The sequence below is a fragment of the Stegostoma tigrinum genome, chromosome 14, assembly GCF_030684315.1.
Source record: "Stegostoma tigrinum isolate sSteTig4 chromosome 14, sSteTig4.hap1, whole genome shotgun sequence".
NCBI lineage: Eukaryota > Metazoa > Chordata > Chondrichthyes > Orectolobiformes > Stegostomatidae > Stegostoma > Stegostoma tigrinum.
In genome coordinates, this window is record NC_081367.1 from 60560155 (window position 1) to 60575653 (window position 15499).

Below are 15499 nucleotides of genomic sequence, written 5' to 3' on the forward strand. Positions count from 1 at the left end.
TGCCATCATCATCAAGCCAATGACACAATCGTGATTCAATGAGGAGGGCAGGAGTTTTGTGCCAAGTGTAGTGTCAGACTTAACGAAAATAAGGTGCGAACCTGGAGAAGTTACAGTACAGCACCCACGTGCAAATTAACAACAATGATCAGGTGATAGAACAAAGTGATCTCTCAGTTAACGAATTAGATCTGAGCTCTACAATCCAGTCACATGCAGTCATGTATGGTGATAAGGAATTAAATAATTGACAAGGTGGGAGGCTTCACGAGTATTCCTGCCGAAAATTTTGGGGGAGCCCACATCACTGCAATAGATGGGCTGGAGTACATGCAACCATCTTTAGACAATTTAATTCACTCTGCAGGATATCAAGGAAATGGTTGAAACCATTGCATACAACAAATGCTTTAGGTCCGACAACATCCAGCCTGTAGATTTTTGCATATGCTAGTAGATGTGAAAGAGTTAGTGTTGGAGATTGTATTTGGTTCTGCCCAATCTGATGATATCAAATAGTCTTGAGCGCAGTTCACAGAGTACAGCTCTGGATCTTGATGGTGGTCAGAAGTCTCATTCTATCAAGCAGGTGTTACTTTTTCCTACTGATACCATGCAATAAACTACATCTGAAGACATTCCATGCAACATGGTAATCAATAGTTAGGATCACTACTTAAATATCTCAATGTAACAGCAGTGGAAAACTATAATAAAAACAGAAATTGCTGGAGGAACTGAGCAGGTCTGGCAGCATCTGCGAAGAACAAAACCATCTCAAATCCAGTGACCCTCAAACTAATTTGTGTGATCCAGGAGAAAAACATTCTGGAAGACAAGTGAGATTACTGCTTTAAGAATACAGTCAGCTGCTGGAAGTAGTTAAGCAGAATAACAGACTACAAAAGCCATGGAAGAAATGGCAGTAGTTTAGGCTGAAGTCATCATTTCTGAGCTAGTATGAAGCACAGGAAGGAAAATGTAGCTAACTGTGCACTGTTAACATTACAGAAGAGGTGGTGCTGGCGGTCTTACACAATATCGAGGCTGGGTCCGCTTTTACTCACTGAGATAAATGATTTAGATGAGAATAGAAGGCATGGGGTTCATAGGTCTGTTGATGACAGCAAAATTGGTAGTATAGTGGACAGTGAAGAAGGTGATCTCAGATTGGAAAGAGATCATGATCAGTGGGTCAATGGGCTGAAGAATGGCAAATGTGAGGTATTGTACTTTGAAGACAAATAAGGGCAAGACTTATCAATTAAAAGGAGCGCCTTGAGAAGAGAGACCTAGGGAATCCGGGACATAATTGTTTGAAGTTAGTGTCACATGAAAACTGTGGTTAAGATGTTTAGCACACTTGATTTCTTCGGTCAAACCTTTCAGTACAGGAGGTGAGGACTTGGGACATCATGTTGAGGTTAAACAGGATGTTAGTGAGGCCTCTTTTGTAGTATTGTTCTGGTCACCCTATTATAGGAAGAATGTTATTAAACTGTAGAGGGTTCAGAAGAGATTTACCAGGATGTTGCCAGGAATGGAGGTTGACTTAAAAAGAGAAGCTGGATAGGCTGGGACATTTTTCACTGGTGTGTAGGAGTTTGAGGGGGTGATCTGTTTGAGGTTTATAAAATTATGAGAGGTATAGAAAAGGTGAATGGTGGGTATCTTTTCCCTATGATGGGGTATTTCAAAACTAGGAGGCATATTTTTAAGGTGAGAGGAGAAAGATTTAAAGCACATGAGGAGCTGGTTTTTATTTAAACACCGTGGTTCATGTTGGAATGAATTTCCAGAGGAAGTCGTCATAGAATCTCTACAATGTGAAAGCAGTCCATTCAGCCTATTGAGTCCACATTGACCCTCCGAAAGCACCCCACCCAAACACTCCTCCCTGTTACCCTACATTTTGCCATGTCTACTCTACCTAACCTGTATACTATGAACAATTTAGCATCGCCAAAATACCTATTAACCTGCACATCTTTGGACTGTGGGGAGAAACCAGAGCACCCAGAGGAAATCCATGCAGACTTGGGGAGAATGTGCAGACTCCACACAGACTGAGGGTGGAATTGAACCTAAGTCTCTGGCACTGTGAGGCAGCAGTGCTAACCACTGAGCCATCATGCTGCCCTTTGTGGTGGATGGAGGTACAGTTACAACCTTTAAAAGACATTTGGATAAGTACATGAATAAGAAATGTCTGGAGGGATGTGGGCCAGGCGCAGGCAGGTGGGACTAGTTTTATGTTTTGCTGGTTAGGCTGAAGGGTGTGTTTCTGTACTGTATAAGTAGCCAATATTACTTGTACCCACAGCTGGTGTGTAATAGGCTATAGCTCATTGTTAAGACAAGTGCTTGTTATTAAGGCTCATCCCCCCCCATCAATTTCAACGGAACAGACCCAATTTGAAAAATAAGGATTATTAGTAGCACTCTAACCTTAACCATAAAGCTGCCACTGATTATTTTTTTCCCCACATAGACTTTTGAAAAATACTTATGTTCTAAAGCCTGGTCTGCGTCAAACCAAGTTGAAACAAATAGATGCAAAGTTGCCCACATATGCCCTGTCCACGAAGAACTGGGCAAAACCAATTACCAAACTGCTGGTCTAATGTCAGTCATTAGTTAAGTGATGGAAAGCGTTTTGCTGACAAATATCTCTAACTCAGGAATGAATTGCTCACAAGTGTTCCAATTTGTTTCTGCCACGGCCACACAACACCTGGCCTCATTATAACCTTGGTCCATGGTAGAAAGGGCGAAATTGAAAAGATAAGGTACCCTCAACATCAAAGCAGCACTTGACCAAGAGTGGCATCGAGGAACCTGAACAAAATAGGAGTCAAGAGGAGAAAAATTTTTACACTGGTTGCTATCATACCTATTTCTTTAATTCACTCACACGACATTGGCTTTGCTTGTTGGGCCCATCCTTATTTTCCCCTAAGAAGCTGGTGCTGAGCTACCTAATTGAACTGCTGCAGTCCATGTGCCATAGCGAGATACACAATATGCTTCAGGAGGGAATTCCAGGAGTTTGACCCAGTGACACTGAAGGAAAGGCGGTATATTTTTGAGTCAGCATTGTGAATGGCTTAGAGGGAAACTTGCAGGTGGTGGTGTTCCCATGTATCTGTTGCTCTTGACTTGCTTGGTGGTAGTCTCATGGGTTTGGAAGGTGCTGTCTGAGAATCTTAGTAAATTTCTGTAGTCCATTTTGTAGATGGTGTGCACTTCTGTTACAGATCATCGATGGATGTTTGTGGATATGGTGCCAATCAAGTGGGCTGCTTTGTCCTAGAGCAGCTCAAGTGATGTTGGAGCTGCACTCAACCAGGCAAGTAGGTAGTAGTACATCACACTCCTGACTTGTGCCTTGTAGATGGTAGACAGGCTTTGGAAGTCAGGAGGTAGGTTACTAACTGCAGTATTCCTCATTTTTGATCTGCTGTTTTTGCCACAATACATTTATTGTTTGTTTGAGTTCAATTTCTGGTCACTTGTAACCTCCAGTATGTTGATACGGGATTTCGGTGATAATCCCTTGACGTACAACTGTGTTATGGTTAGATTGTCTCTTATTGGAGATGTTTATTGTCTGGCAGTTGATTGGTGCAAGTGTTATTTGCCACTTTTCATCTCAAGCCTAACTGTTCATGTCTTGCTACATTTGGACAAGGACAACTTAATTATCTGGGGTGTCATGAATGGTGCTAAACATTGTCCAATCATTGGCAAACATTCCCACTTCTGACATTATGATGTAGACAAGATCATTAATGAAGCAGCTGAAGCTGGTTGGACTGAGGACGCTAGTCTGACAAACACCTGCGAAGATGTCCTGCAGCTGACATGGCTGGTCTCTAACAACCACAACTATCCTCCTGGAGATATATTTTAAAAAAGACACAAGAAGCAACTTTTTTTATGCAGAGCGGTTCGAGTGTAGAATGAACCGCCAAAGAAAGTACTGGATGCAGGTACAGTTACAGTATTTAAAAGACATTTGGATAAGTTCATGAATAGGAAGACTTTGGAGGGATATGGGCCAAATGCAGGCAGGTGAGACTGTTTTAGTTTGAGAACATGGTCACTGTGGACTGGATGGACCGAGGGGTCTGTTTCCATGCTCTATGACTCTATCCTGTGTACCAGATATGATTCCAACCAGTGGATTCTCATTGACGCCACATTTGGTCAATGTGGCCTCTATGTCAAGGGAATTCTTTCTGGAATTATTTTCCCTATGTTTGAACCAAGCTTGTATGATGCCAGAAGCTAAATTAAGCAGGTTCTTGCTGAGTGGGTGCTGCTTGATAGCATTGTTTTCAAGACTTATGGGATGTAGACTGATGGGATGGTAATTGGCCATGTTGGATTTGTCTTGCTTTTTGTATCCAAAATATAGCTGAGCAGTTTTCCACATTGTCAAATGGGTGCTGGTGTTGTAGCCCGACTGAAACAGTTTGATTTGAAGTGCAGCATTTCAACAGCATAAGTCCTCAGTACAATTGCCAGAATCTTGTCAGCGCCCATAGCCTTTGCTGTTTCCAGTGCCTCCAACCATTTGTTTGCACCATGTGAATTGAATAGAATTGGCTGAAGACTGGCATCTGTGATGCTGAAGATTGTTTGAGGAAGTCGGGAGTGATCATCAGTCAGTAATTCTGGTTGAAGATTATTGCAAATGCTTCAGCCTTAACTTTTGCACTGTTAAGCTGGGCTTCCGCATCTCATTGTGGATTGGGATCTTTTTAAAGCCGCCACCTCCAGTAAGCTGTTTAATTATCCATCACCACTCGGAACTGAATGGAGCAGAACATAGATCTGATTTGTTGGTTGTAGAATCACCTAGCCCTGTCTCTTACTTGCTGCTTATGCAGTTTGGCATGCAAGTAGTCCTGCGTTGTAGTTTCACAGCGCAGCTGTTTTAGGTATGTCTGGTGTGGCTCCTGGTGTGCACTTCTACACTTTTCATCAAGCAAGGTTTAATCCCTTAGCCTCATGGTATTGGAAGGATGACGAGCATGTTGTGCTGTAAGGTTGCACATTCTGTTCAAGTATGATTCTGCCGCTGCTGATGGACCACAGTGCCTCATGGATTGCCCAATTCTGAGCTGCTGGATCTTTTCAAAATCTGTCCCAAATAACATGATGATAGTGCCACACAACGTGGCTTCAAGTACTATCAATGCAGAGGCAGAATTTTTTTCTCCATAAGAACTACGAAGTGGTCACTTACTAATACTGTCATTGTCAGGTGCATCTGTGACAGGCAAATCGGTGAGGATGAGATCAAATATATTTAATTTCTTGTTCGCTGCCTCACCACCAACATTCCCACTAGGCTGCATGCATTCAGCCGCTCTGATATTCTGTGCAAAGTGATTGGCGTTGGCACCCCGATACCAGCACTAAATTGCTGCCATGCACAGACCTCAGAGGCCTGCACAGCTGGCAAAAAAACTAGATGCAATGCTACTCATCCAACATTAGGCCTAATCTAACAGCTATATCCTTTAGGACTCAACCACCTAGTCAGTAGTGCTGCTGCTTAGCCACTGTTGGTGGTGGACTTTGAAACCCCTCAGGAGTGCATCCTGGGCCTTTACCACTTTCAGTGTTTATTCCAAGTGCTGCTCAACATGGAGGAGCATTGATTTATCAGCCGAGGGAGAATGTCACATGATAATCAGCAAGTGGTTCCCTTGCCCATGTTTGACTTGATGCCATGAGACCACCTGATGTCTAGACCCATTATTGAGGACTTAAAGGACAACTCCCTCCTGACTGTGTACCACTGTACCACCATCTCTGCTCGGTCTGCCTTGCCAGTGGAACCGGACATGTTCAAACATGGTGATGGTGGTATCTGGAATGTTGCCTGTGGGGTAATAGGTAATTAGTACGTACAAAGGTGATTGTAATTGCTGGAAGCCAAGCACTTCAGGACATATCTCTGCAGGTGTTCCTTAGTGTCAATGTTTTCTATATTAATCTATTTCATGATGTTATCAAAACTCCCCAGCAATAGACGGTGCTTGAACCCAGGCCTCCTGGACCAGAGGTAGAGAGGTACCACTGTGGTTCCTTAGTAGAGAAACTTTCTAGTAAACTTGCTCAGAGATGGAGCAGGTAGGACTTGAACCCAGCTCAAAGGTCAGGGCACACATAACACTAGAGCTCAACCAACTTCAGCTGCTTCATCAATGTCCTTCCCATCTATCATTAGATCAGAAGTGAAGGTGTTCACTGATGATTGCACAGTGTTCAGCACCATTGACAACTCTACAGATAATGAAACAGTCTGTACTAACATCCAGGATTGGGCTGGTAAGTAAGATGTACACCAGACGTAGACCATCTTCAAATAGAAAAAATCTGACCATCTCCCCTTAATTTTTGATTTTATTGTACATAGAAAATGGATGCAGGAGTAGCCATTCAGCCTTCGAGTCTGCATCACCGTTCAACACGAACATGGCTGATAGTGCAATTTTAGAATCCCATTCCGGTTTTCTCTCCATACCACTTGATCCCTTTAGCTGCAAGGGCCATGTCCGGCTCCCTCTTGAATATATCAAATGAACTTGCCCCAACAGCTTCCTGTGGGAGAGAATTCCACAGGCTCACAACTGAGTGAAGAATTTCTTCCTCATCTCAGTCTTGAATGGCTTACCCCTTATTCTTAGACTGTGACCCCCAGTTCTGGACCTTACTAACATCAGGATCATTCTTCCCATATCTAGCCTGTCCTATCAGAATTTTAAAAACTGAAAGAACTGCGGATGCTGTAAATCAGGAACAAAAACAAATTTGCTGGAGAAGCTCGGCAGGTCTGGCAGCATCTGTGAACGAAAAAACAGAGTTAATGTTTCGGGTCTGGTGACCCTTCCACAGAACTGATGGTGGCTGGGAAAATGTCAGTTTATACAAGATCCCCTTTTTTCTTTTTTTTTAAATTTTCTTTTCATGTGTATTTTAAATAAGAATACAATAAAATAGTGAAAAGCTTTCACATGCAACACTACTACCGTCACTATTCACCGCCATCAGCATCTTGGAGTTATTATTGACCAGGAACATAACTGGACCAGCTCTGTAAGTACTGTGTCTGCGTCTGCAAAATGCTCCATCTCATTCAGGGTAAAGCAGCCTGTTTAGGTGTTACCTTGTCCTCTGTCTTTAAACATTCACACACTCCTCCACCTTCTCACAATGCTGTGGTGTGTACTGTCTGTGAGATGCCATGCACCAACTTAATGAGCCAACTTTGACAGCAACTTCTAAATTTGTGACTATATGGCACAAGCAGAATTAGACCACTCGGCCCATCAAATTTATTCTGCCTTTCAATCATAGTTGATGTTTCTGAACCCCATTTTTCTGCCTTCTCCCCATAAACCCTTGATCTTCTTAAAATCAAGAACTAATCCATCTCTGTTTTAATATACCAATGACTTGGCTGCAATGAGTTTCACAGATTCAGCACCTCTGGCTGAAGAAATTTTTTCTTCTCTCAGCTCTATAAAGAGTCATCCCTTCTCAATGAGGCCGAGTCCTCAAGTCCTGGTCTCTACTAGTGGAAATATCTTCTCTCCGTCTACTCTCTCCAAGGCCTTTCAATATTCAGTAAGTTTCAATGAGATCCCTCCATTTGCTCATCCTTCTAAACCCCGTCAGCCGGAGACCTATTTTCTCCTCGTGTCAAGCCCTTTGTCTCCGAGGTCATTCTTGTAAACCTTCTGTGGACCCCCAGCAATGCCAGCAATCCTTCGTTAGGAAAGGACCCAAAATTGCTCACAGTATTCCAAATGTGGTCTGACCAGAGCCTTCTGCAGCCTGAGCAGTACACCCCTGCTGTTGCATTCTAGCATAATTGTAATGAATGCTAACATTGCATTTGTCTTCCTAACTGCCAACTGAACCTGCATATTAGCATTAAGAGAATCCTGACTAGGATTCCTAAGTCCCTTCGTGCTTCACATTTTTGGAGCCTTTCTCCTTTTAGAAAATAGTCTGCACTTCTACTTTTCCTCTCAAAGTGCATAACCTCGTACATTTGCACATTACATTCTATTTGCCTCCTTGCTTGCTCAAGCCCTTCAACTGCCTTGCTGCTTCCGAAACATGACTTGCCTCTCCACCTTTTGAGGGGCAACCTCCACCTGCAAACTTAGAAACAATGCCTTAAGTTCCTTCATCCAGATTGTTAATGTATTACATAAATAGTTGTGGTCCCAACCCTGACCCTTGTGGAACTCCACTAGTCACCAGCTGCCAACCTGAAAAAGACCATCTGACAGTTAACCGATCTTCTATCCATGGCTGCACCTTGCCCCTAACACTGTGGGCTCTTGTCTTATTTAGCAGCCTCCTGTGCGGTACCTTGACAAAGGCTGTCTGGGAATCCAAATAGATCATGTCCACTTGCTCATCACCTCCACAAAGCATTCTAACGGTTTTGTCAGCCATGACCTCCCTGACAAAGTCATGCTAACTCAGCCCTATTTTACCAGGCAGTTCCTTAATAATGTAATCTCATCCTTAATAATGTACTCTCAAATCTTAAAAATAACAGGCTGACTGCCCTGTGATTTCCCTCCCTTAAACATTAGCCATTTTCCTGTCCTGGTAATTTATCCACCTTCAGAACTTCCAGCTTCCCCAGCACCACCTTTGTGGTGGCCAACATTCACTTCTGCCCCCGATTCTTTTCAAGTTCTGATACGCTTCTGGTGTCTTCCACCATAAAGAGAGATGCAAAGTACCTATTCAGTTCCTCCACAATTTCTTTGTTCCTTGTTACTACTTCTTCCGCCTCATTTTCCAGTAGTCCAACGTCCCCTCTGGCCTCTCTGTTACGTTTTTTACATATAAAAGTCTAACAGTCTTTTGTATTATGACCTAGTTTACCTGTGTATTTCTTCGTCTTCCTCCCTTCTTACTTCTGTGGTTATTCTGTGCTGAGTTTTGAAGACTTCCCAATCCTCCGGCTTCCTACTAATTTTCAGCACATTGTAGGTTTTCTTCTTCTGCTTTAAATGATATCCCTGATTTCCCTTGTCAGCTATGGTTGCCTTGCTCTCCCTTTAGTATGTTGGTTCTCCTTTGATAGGAATTTCTGTTCCTTTTGAATACCCCTAGAAACTCCTGCCATTGCTGCTCCACCATTTTTCCTGCTAAGTTCCCCTTCTGATCAACTCTGGCCAACTCCCCCTCATGTCTTTGCAGTTATCTTTACTCATATGCTATTACATCTGATTCCAGGTTTTCCCTCAAACTGCAGAGTCAATTCTATCCTATTGTGGATTCTGCTCCTCGGGGTCCTTCTTCCTTTAGCATCCTATTCAAGTCTGCCTCATTGCACACGTACCAAATCCAGAATTCCCTGTTCCCTAGTGGACTCTACCCCATGCTACTCTTTTTAAAAAAAAATCATCTTGTAAACACCCAATAATCTCTCTTCTTGGGACCTGCTACCAGCTGCATTTTCCCTGCCTACCTGTATGTCGAAGTCCCCCACAATAATTGTAATAGTGTCTTTCTTACATCCCATATCTATCTTCAGATCAATGTTCTGCCCCACATCCTGACCACTGCTAAGGGTCAGGTCACTTATCCACTCTAGGGTTCAGAAGAATGAGAGATCTATTTGAGCTACGTATTATGCTATAGTGAATTGACAAATTAGATATGGAACACCTGTTTTCCTAATGGGGCATTCTAGAATGAAAGGTCATTGTTTTAGGCTAAGGGATGATTGATTTAAAAGAGAGATGAGGAGGAATTGCTTCTGTGTTGTGAATCTGTGGAATTAACTACCCCAGAGTGTGATGGATGCCAGGACCATGAATACGTTTGAGGAGGAGATGGACAGATTTTAATTAGTGAGGGGTTAAAGGGTTATGGGGAATGAGCAAAAAAGTGCAGTTTAGGATGAGGATGAAATCATCTGTGATTATGATAATTGTCAGGGCAGGTTCAAGGGGCTGAGTTGCCTACTTCTCTTAGTTCTTATGTTCTTAAGGTAATTAGTCAGCTTCTTTGTCTGTGAAGAGGATACTCCTCAGTTATGTATTGTTCATGTCTCTCCACGAATAGACAATGGGTTTAAACTGAGGCTGCAGCAGTGGATATTGGCAGTGCAGGGGTCATTGCTTGTCCTGAACAAGGAAGCTCATGGACATATACAAAGTTGCTGGAAAAGCTCAGCAGGTCTGGCAGCATCTGTGGAGGAGAGAAAAGAGTTAACGTTTCGGGTCCAGTGACCCTTCCTCAGAACTGGGCATGGGCATAGACTTTTTGAGGTAGTTCTGTGTTGGAAATTCTCTGTATTTGTTAAGCTTTGAATACCGAAGAAACAGGATATTCTCAGTCAACACTTAAGTCAATAACTTCCTTTTTGATTGTTTTACCAGGATGAAGTTCCAGGAACGCCAAAGAAAAAGAAAGAGACAAAAAGAAAATTTAAGTTGGAACCACACAATGATCAGCTTTTCCTTGATGGAAATGAGGTAAAGAATGCCCATTTAGGTTTCTGGCCTGGAGGAAGACCATTTGGCTAATCCTGTCTGCCAGCTTCATGTTAGCACAACGCAAAGCTATTTCTACTCCTGTACTATCCCCGGTACTTCTGTGCCTTTACTCACCCACCTTTAAAAGGTTCAGTCATCTCTGCCTTATCCACTTGCAGTAGTGAAGCATTCCATGCTCCAACATTGTCATCTAAAAGGCAGCATGATAGCTTAGTGGTTAGCCCTGCTGCCTCACAGCGCCAGCAACCTGGGTTTGATTCCAGCTTTGGGTGACTGACTGTGTGATGTTTGCATATTCTCATGTCTGCGTGGGTTTCCACTGGATGGTCCGTTTTCCTCCTGGTCCACAGATGTGCAGATTAGCTGGATTGCCTGTGGTAGATTGCCCTATTGTGTCCAGGGATATGTAGACTAGGTGGATTGCAATGGTTAATCCAGAGCTACGAGGATATAGGGTAGGATACTCTTCAGAGGATTGACTCAGACTTGACGGACCAAACGGCCTCTGTCTGTACTGCAGGAATTCTATGATTCTAACTATTTCTCTGAATCTCTCGCCTCTCCCTCTCTGATTTTACAGTTTGTGAATGATTGGATCAGTCACTGAATCACAGAAGCATAGAAGGTCATTTTATCCATCATGTCTGTGCTGACTTTCTGAAAGAGCTTATCACTTAGAGCCATTCTCATGCCTTCTCAAATAGCAGACCCATTCATTTTTGAAATATCTCAATTGAACCATAGAGTGGATTTAAGACCTTAAATGCTGTCTACATGAAAAAGTTATTTCTCATCAGTTTTCCATCTCTTGTCAATTACCTTAAATCAATGTCCTCATGTTTTGAGTACCTCTATAGGATCTCTTAGCATTTGCCTCTCTTCCCCAAAATTGTGGTGCCCAGAACTGGAACCAGTCCTCCAGCTGAGGCAAATCTAGAGTTTTATATAAATTCAACATAAATTCATTGCTATGTGTTCTGTCCCTATGAATGTAACCTAGGTTTTTGAATGCTTCATTAACGACTCTCTCAATCTTTAATGACGAAGTTTCTGTGCTTCTGCACCATGTGAATTGTGCCCTTTATCTTCTATTGTGTTTCTATATTCTCCCTACAAACATGAATCACCACACATTTCATCACACTGAACCTCTGTCACCTGTTCACTGGTATGTCCTTTCATGCTTGCTACACAAATCAAAAGAAAAATCCGGTCCCTCAGCAAGTTCTCCAAGCTATATGCCGTCTTGCCTTGGAATTACATCAATGTGGCATAACTGTCACCAGGTCAAAATCCTAGAATTCACTCAATGAGCATTGGTGTCCCAACACTTCGAGAATTACAGTGGTTCAAGAGACAGCTCACTATCACTTTTCCCTGGGCAATAAATACTGGCCTAGCCAACAATGCCCACGTCCCAAATGAATACAGAAAGTAAAATACCACAACCTCTAAATTTAACTGTTTCAATTTTTTTTAGGTTCTGCATTCATTTTATTTTAAAACCTACTAAATTTACCAATTTAAAGATGTGAAAGAAAAATGCAACTTGTGGCTTACAATATCTCCTCCTTGCCAGTGATACTGTTTACCGAACCTCTTAATCAATGATCCTCTGAGTTGCTGCGGACCTCCTGCTTGTCAACCCTTGGTGGCTCCTCCTTGGGTGGTGGCCTTCTCACTTCCCATCTACAAGTTCTGGCCTCTCCTTGCTCCCACCTTCTAAACTGCAGCTTCCCTCTTGCCACTTCCCCCTCTGAGGCGAGAATTCCCATTCAGCGTTGAGAGTCAAAGCAAAGGTGGTGCTGTGACGCTGTGGACAATGGTTCACAACTGCTGAGAGTCATTCAATCCATTTTTTCTTTAAATGCTGTTGTTTCCCTTTCCGTCTCTGCTGTGAGCAAGAAGAGAAGAGCAGTGTGGTAGAAATCCGAGCAGATCTGAACTATCATGGCTCATTTCCACAGCATCTGAATACAAGTAAAAGAGAGGGAAATGGTATGTGGGTGAGGCTACCACTTGAATATTGGGGCAGAGTAAACTGGGAACTAGGATGGTAAAAGGTCTCAATTCAGTCATCTTAAAGTGGAAGAAGGCTGAAAGTTGAAGATCAGGACAGAGAAGAGAACACAAGTGGAAGTTGGGGTGGAGAAAACAAGTCAGAGGTGAGGTACAATTGAGATATACAGGATTTGATATTATAATGAATCGCAACGTGCACCAAGATTAAAAGCCCCATCAACTTATTGACAGTAAAAGGGAAAACCTTAAACAAGGACTTGCTGTACCTAACATAGCAAAGCAAACATGAAAATGGAGATGCAATGTATGTTCCAGTCTGCCAGCTGTGAATGTAAGTCATTCAGAAAAAGGCAGTTGATAATCCGATCTCTATCTTCTGTAACAAATATCAGATACTAAAGATATTGCCACAAAGTAGAGTGGATTAGCAGCTTTCAAGTTAGTGATCTGTGTTTTTCTCCTAACCCTAACTCTGCTTTCCTGCATATTATTTCTGTCAGGCCTATGCAGAGACTTTGGAATCTATTGCTTTAATGTTAGAAATTCTCAGTTGGCCCTTTTCTTTGACTTTCTTTCTTTAAGGTTTACGTGTGGATATATGATCCTGTTCACTTTAAGACATTTGCAATGGGACTGATATTAGGTATGTTGCTCAAATATCAATATATTTAATCTGCATGTGTTATCCTATATATTCTCCCTATATGTTGGTTCTGTCTGACCTCCCCTTCCTCTACACCCATCCCATCTTTCTGTTAACAAAAGGCAATTACACTAACCTTTTTTTTTGGTAATTTAACAGTCATTGCAGTGATAGCCGCTACACTGTTTCCCCTTTGGCCTGCAGAAATGCGAGTAGGTGTTTACTATCTTAGTGTTGCAGCAGGCTGTTTTGTTGCCAGTATCCTCCTCCTCGCTGTGGGTGAGTAAAGATTCATGTTTGTAGAATTTGTATCTGAAGAAGAGTTTCTGATTCATTTTAATGGTTGAGTAGATTTTACTATATCCAAATAAAAACTGTCAAACAAATAAAATTTAAAGGAATGTCAAAGTTCATTACATTTCTTTCATAAAAAGATTTGCTAACTTGTATCTAAGTCAAGGTAAAGAATTCCCCCGGGCCTATGTTCCCTCTCTTTATGCAATCACCTACAACTCTCCAAGATAGTTCCATTCTGGCCTGTTGGGCTGCCCTGGTCTTAATCACAGCACCATTGGTGATTGGGCCTGTAGCCAGTTGACCTATGGAAATACCTCCACTGCCTAGAGGAATATCAGCATTTCTATCATCCTTAGAAGTACTTTTTTTGACTAGATCATTGCTTAACTGTCTTAATATCTCCAGTTCCAAAGCAAGTCATATTAAACTTGAAAAAATAATTTTGTGTTTCTCCACAGCTGCTGCCAGTCTTGCCCTGAGTTTTTCCAGTGCTTTCTATTTTCATTTTTATCTCGTGGCAACCACCAAATTTTGTTTGTTAGCAATACAAGCACCTTGAATTATTTGAATAAATTGAGGACCATATGAATACAAATTGTCAATGTACTTCACTATCCTTTGTTTTCCTGACATTGTGCTGCACTTAATCCAAGCTGCTTTCATACTTTGTCCTGTTCACATCCTTACTGCCATGATACCTGGTTCTATCCACTCAGTACTTGGTTTCACTCTCACACTGCTGCCTCATTGTGCCCATTCCTGCTGCCATGACATTTTAAAATTTCATCTGTCACTTTACTGCTGACCTGGCGGGAAGTTGTCAATCCAGGACCATAGTCCAAGGCTTAAAAGAGGACCTGTCAGAACAGTGCATAGTCTGGAAAAATTGTCATGACTCATTGAGATGGTGTGCTGAAAATCAAGCCCCAGTGTTCTCAAAGTCATCACACTGTAATGGGTTGGTTTCACAATCCTTGGTCTGTCTTTTTCCCTTAGGCTTTGGAATTATCGGTTACAGTATCTAAGATTTGAATCTTCCTGCTCTTTCAATACAACCAACTTCAGAAGGATTTGTTTTCATTTCATTCAGAGTCTGTTTTCCAGAAAGTGGTCTCAGAAAGTAATATGGTCTGTCATTACTTTGCTTGTTTCTCCAAGGTGGAAACAACCTTTTGGCATTGTCTTCTTTTTAAAATTGTCTATTTTCTTATTTGCAGTCCATAGTCCAAAAATAAAAAGATGTGCTCTCTTAACAGAATACTGAATTTTAATCAAGGTATTAAATGATTAAGGTAGGATGCCCTGACAAAAGCAGAGTTATTTCTCCAGATTAATGCAGTGAGTGGGTATGGTTAGGTAGCACAGCAGCAGAATCTTCATGTGATTTTGTCCTACCTAGTACTATCAACCACTGCAATGTGACTGCCTCTTTACTGCCCTCTGAAATGATTTAAGCAGGCCACTCATTCAAATGCTGATCTCACCAGTTATGCCCACATCCCCTTGCATACTAGCAAGTTTTTAAATGGACGGCAGGCTTGATTTTAAATTTCCATTTAATTCCAGTATGAGTTTTGTGTTGAAAATGTTTTGGAAACTGGTCTGGAGATTCCATCCAGTTTGCTTCACTTTGACCTTGATGACCATGAGTAGAAGATGGATTGCATGTGAACCTGTGGCACATTTACAAGAGTTTGGCTTAGCTCTTAACTCTTTTCATTTTGCATAGCTATTGTTCTGTTAACTATACCTAAAATAATATTCACTTATTAGGCAGAAAAGATTCAAATTAGGTAGGATTATGGACTGGAGGAGACCTGGCGTGGACGCAGTGGGTTGAATGGCTTCCGTCTGTCCTGTAACAATTTTATAATTGTTGACTTTCATGTTTCTAAATGACACAGCAGTTGTACCTCATAACTTCACTTTTCAAAATAAACTAATTTGTAGATGATTCAGTTAATGATTTTGACATGCTGATTAGAAG

At 41.9% G+C, this 15499-nt stretch overlaps 1 protein-coding gene across 1 annotated transcript in view; it reads left to right on the forward strand.

Annotated features, from left to right (window-relative positions):
- sec62 (SEC62 homolog, preprotein translocation factor) overlaps window positions 1-15499 on the forward strand; it is a 45929-nt gene that overhangs the window by 27002 nt on the left and 3428 nt on the right. Inside the window, exons 5-7 of the mRNA XM_048542628.2 lie at window positions 10434-10529; window positions 13155-13215; window positions 13375-13494. Of these exons, the coding sequence (XP_048398585.1) occupies window positions 10434-10529; window positions 13155-13215; window positions 13375-13494 (277 nt within the window). The remainder of the gene's footprint in view (window positions 1-10433; window positions 10530-13154; window positions 13216-13374; window positions 13495-15499) is intronic.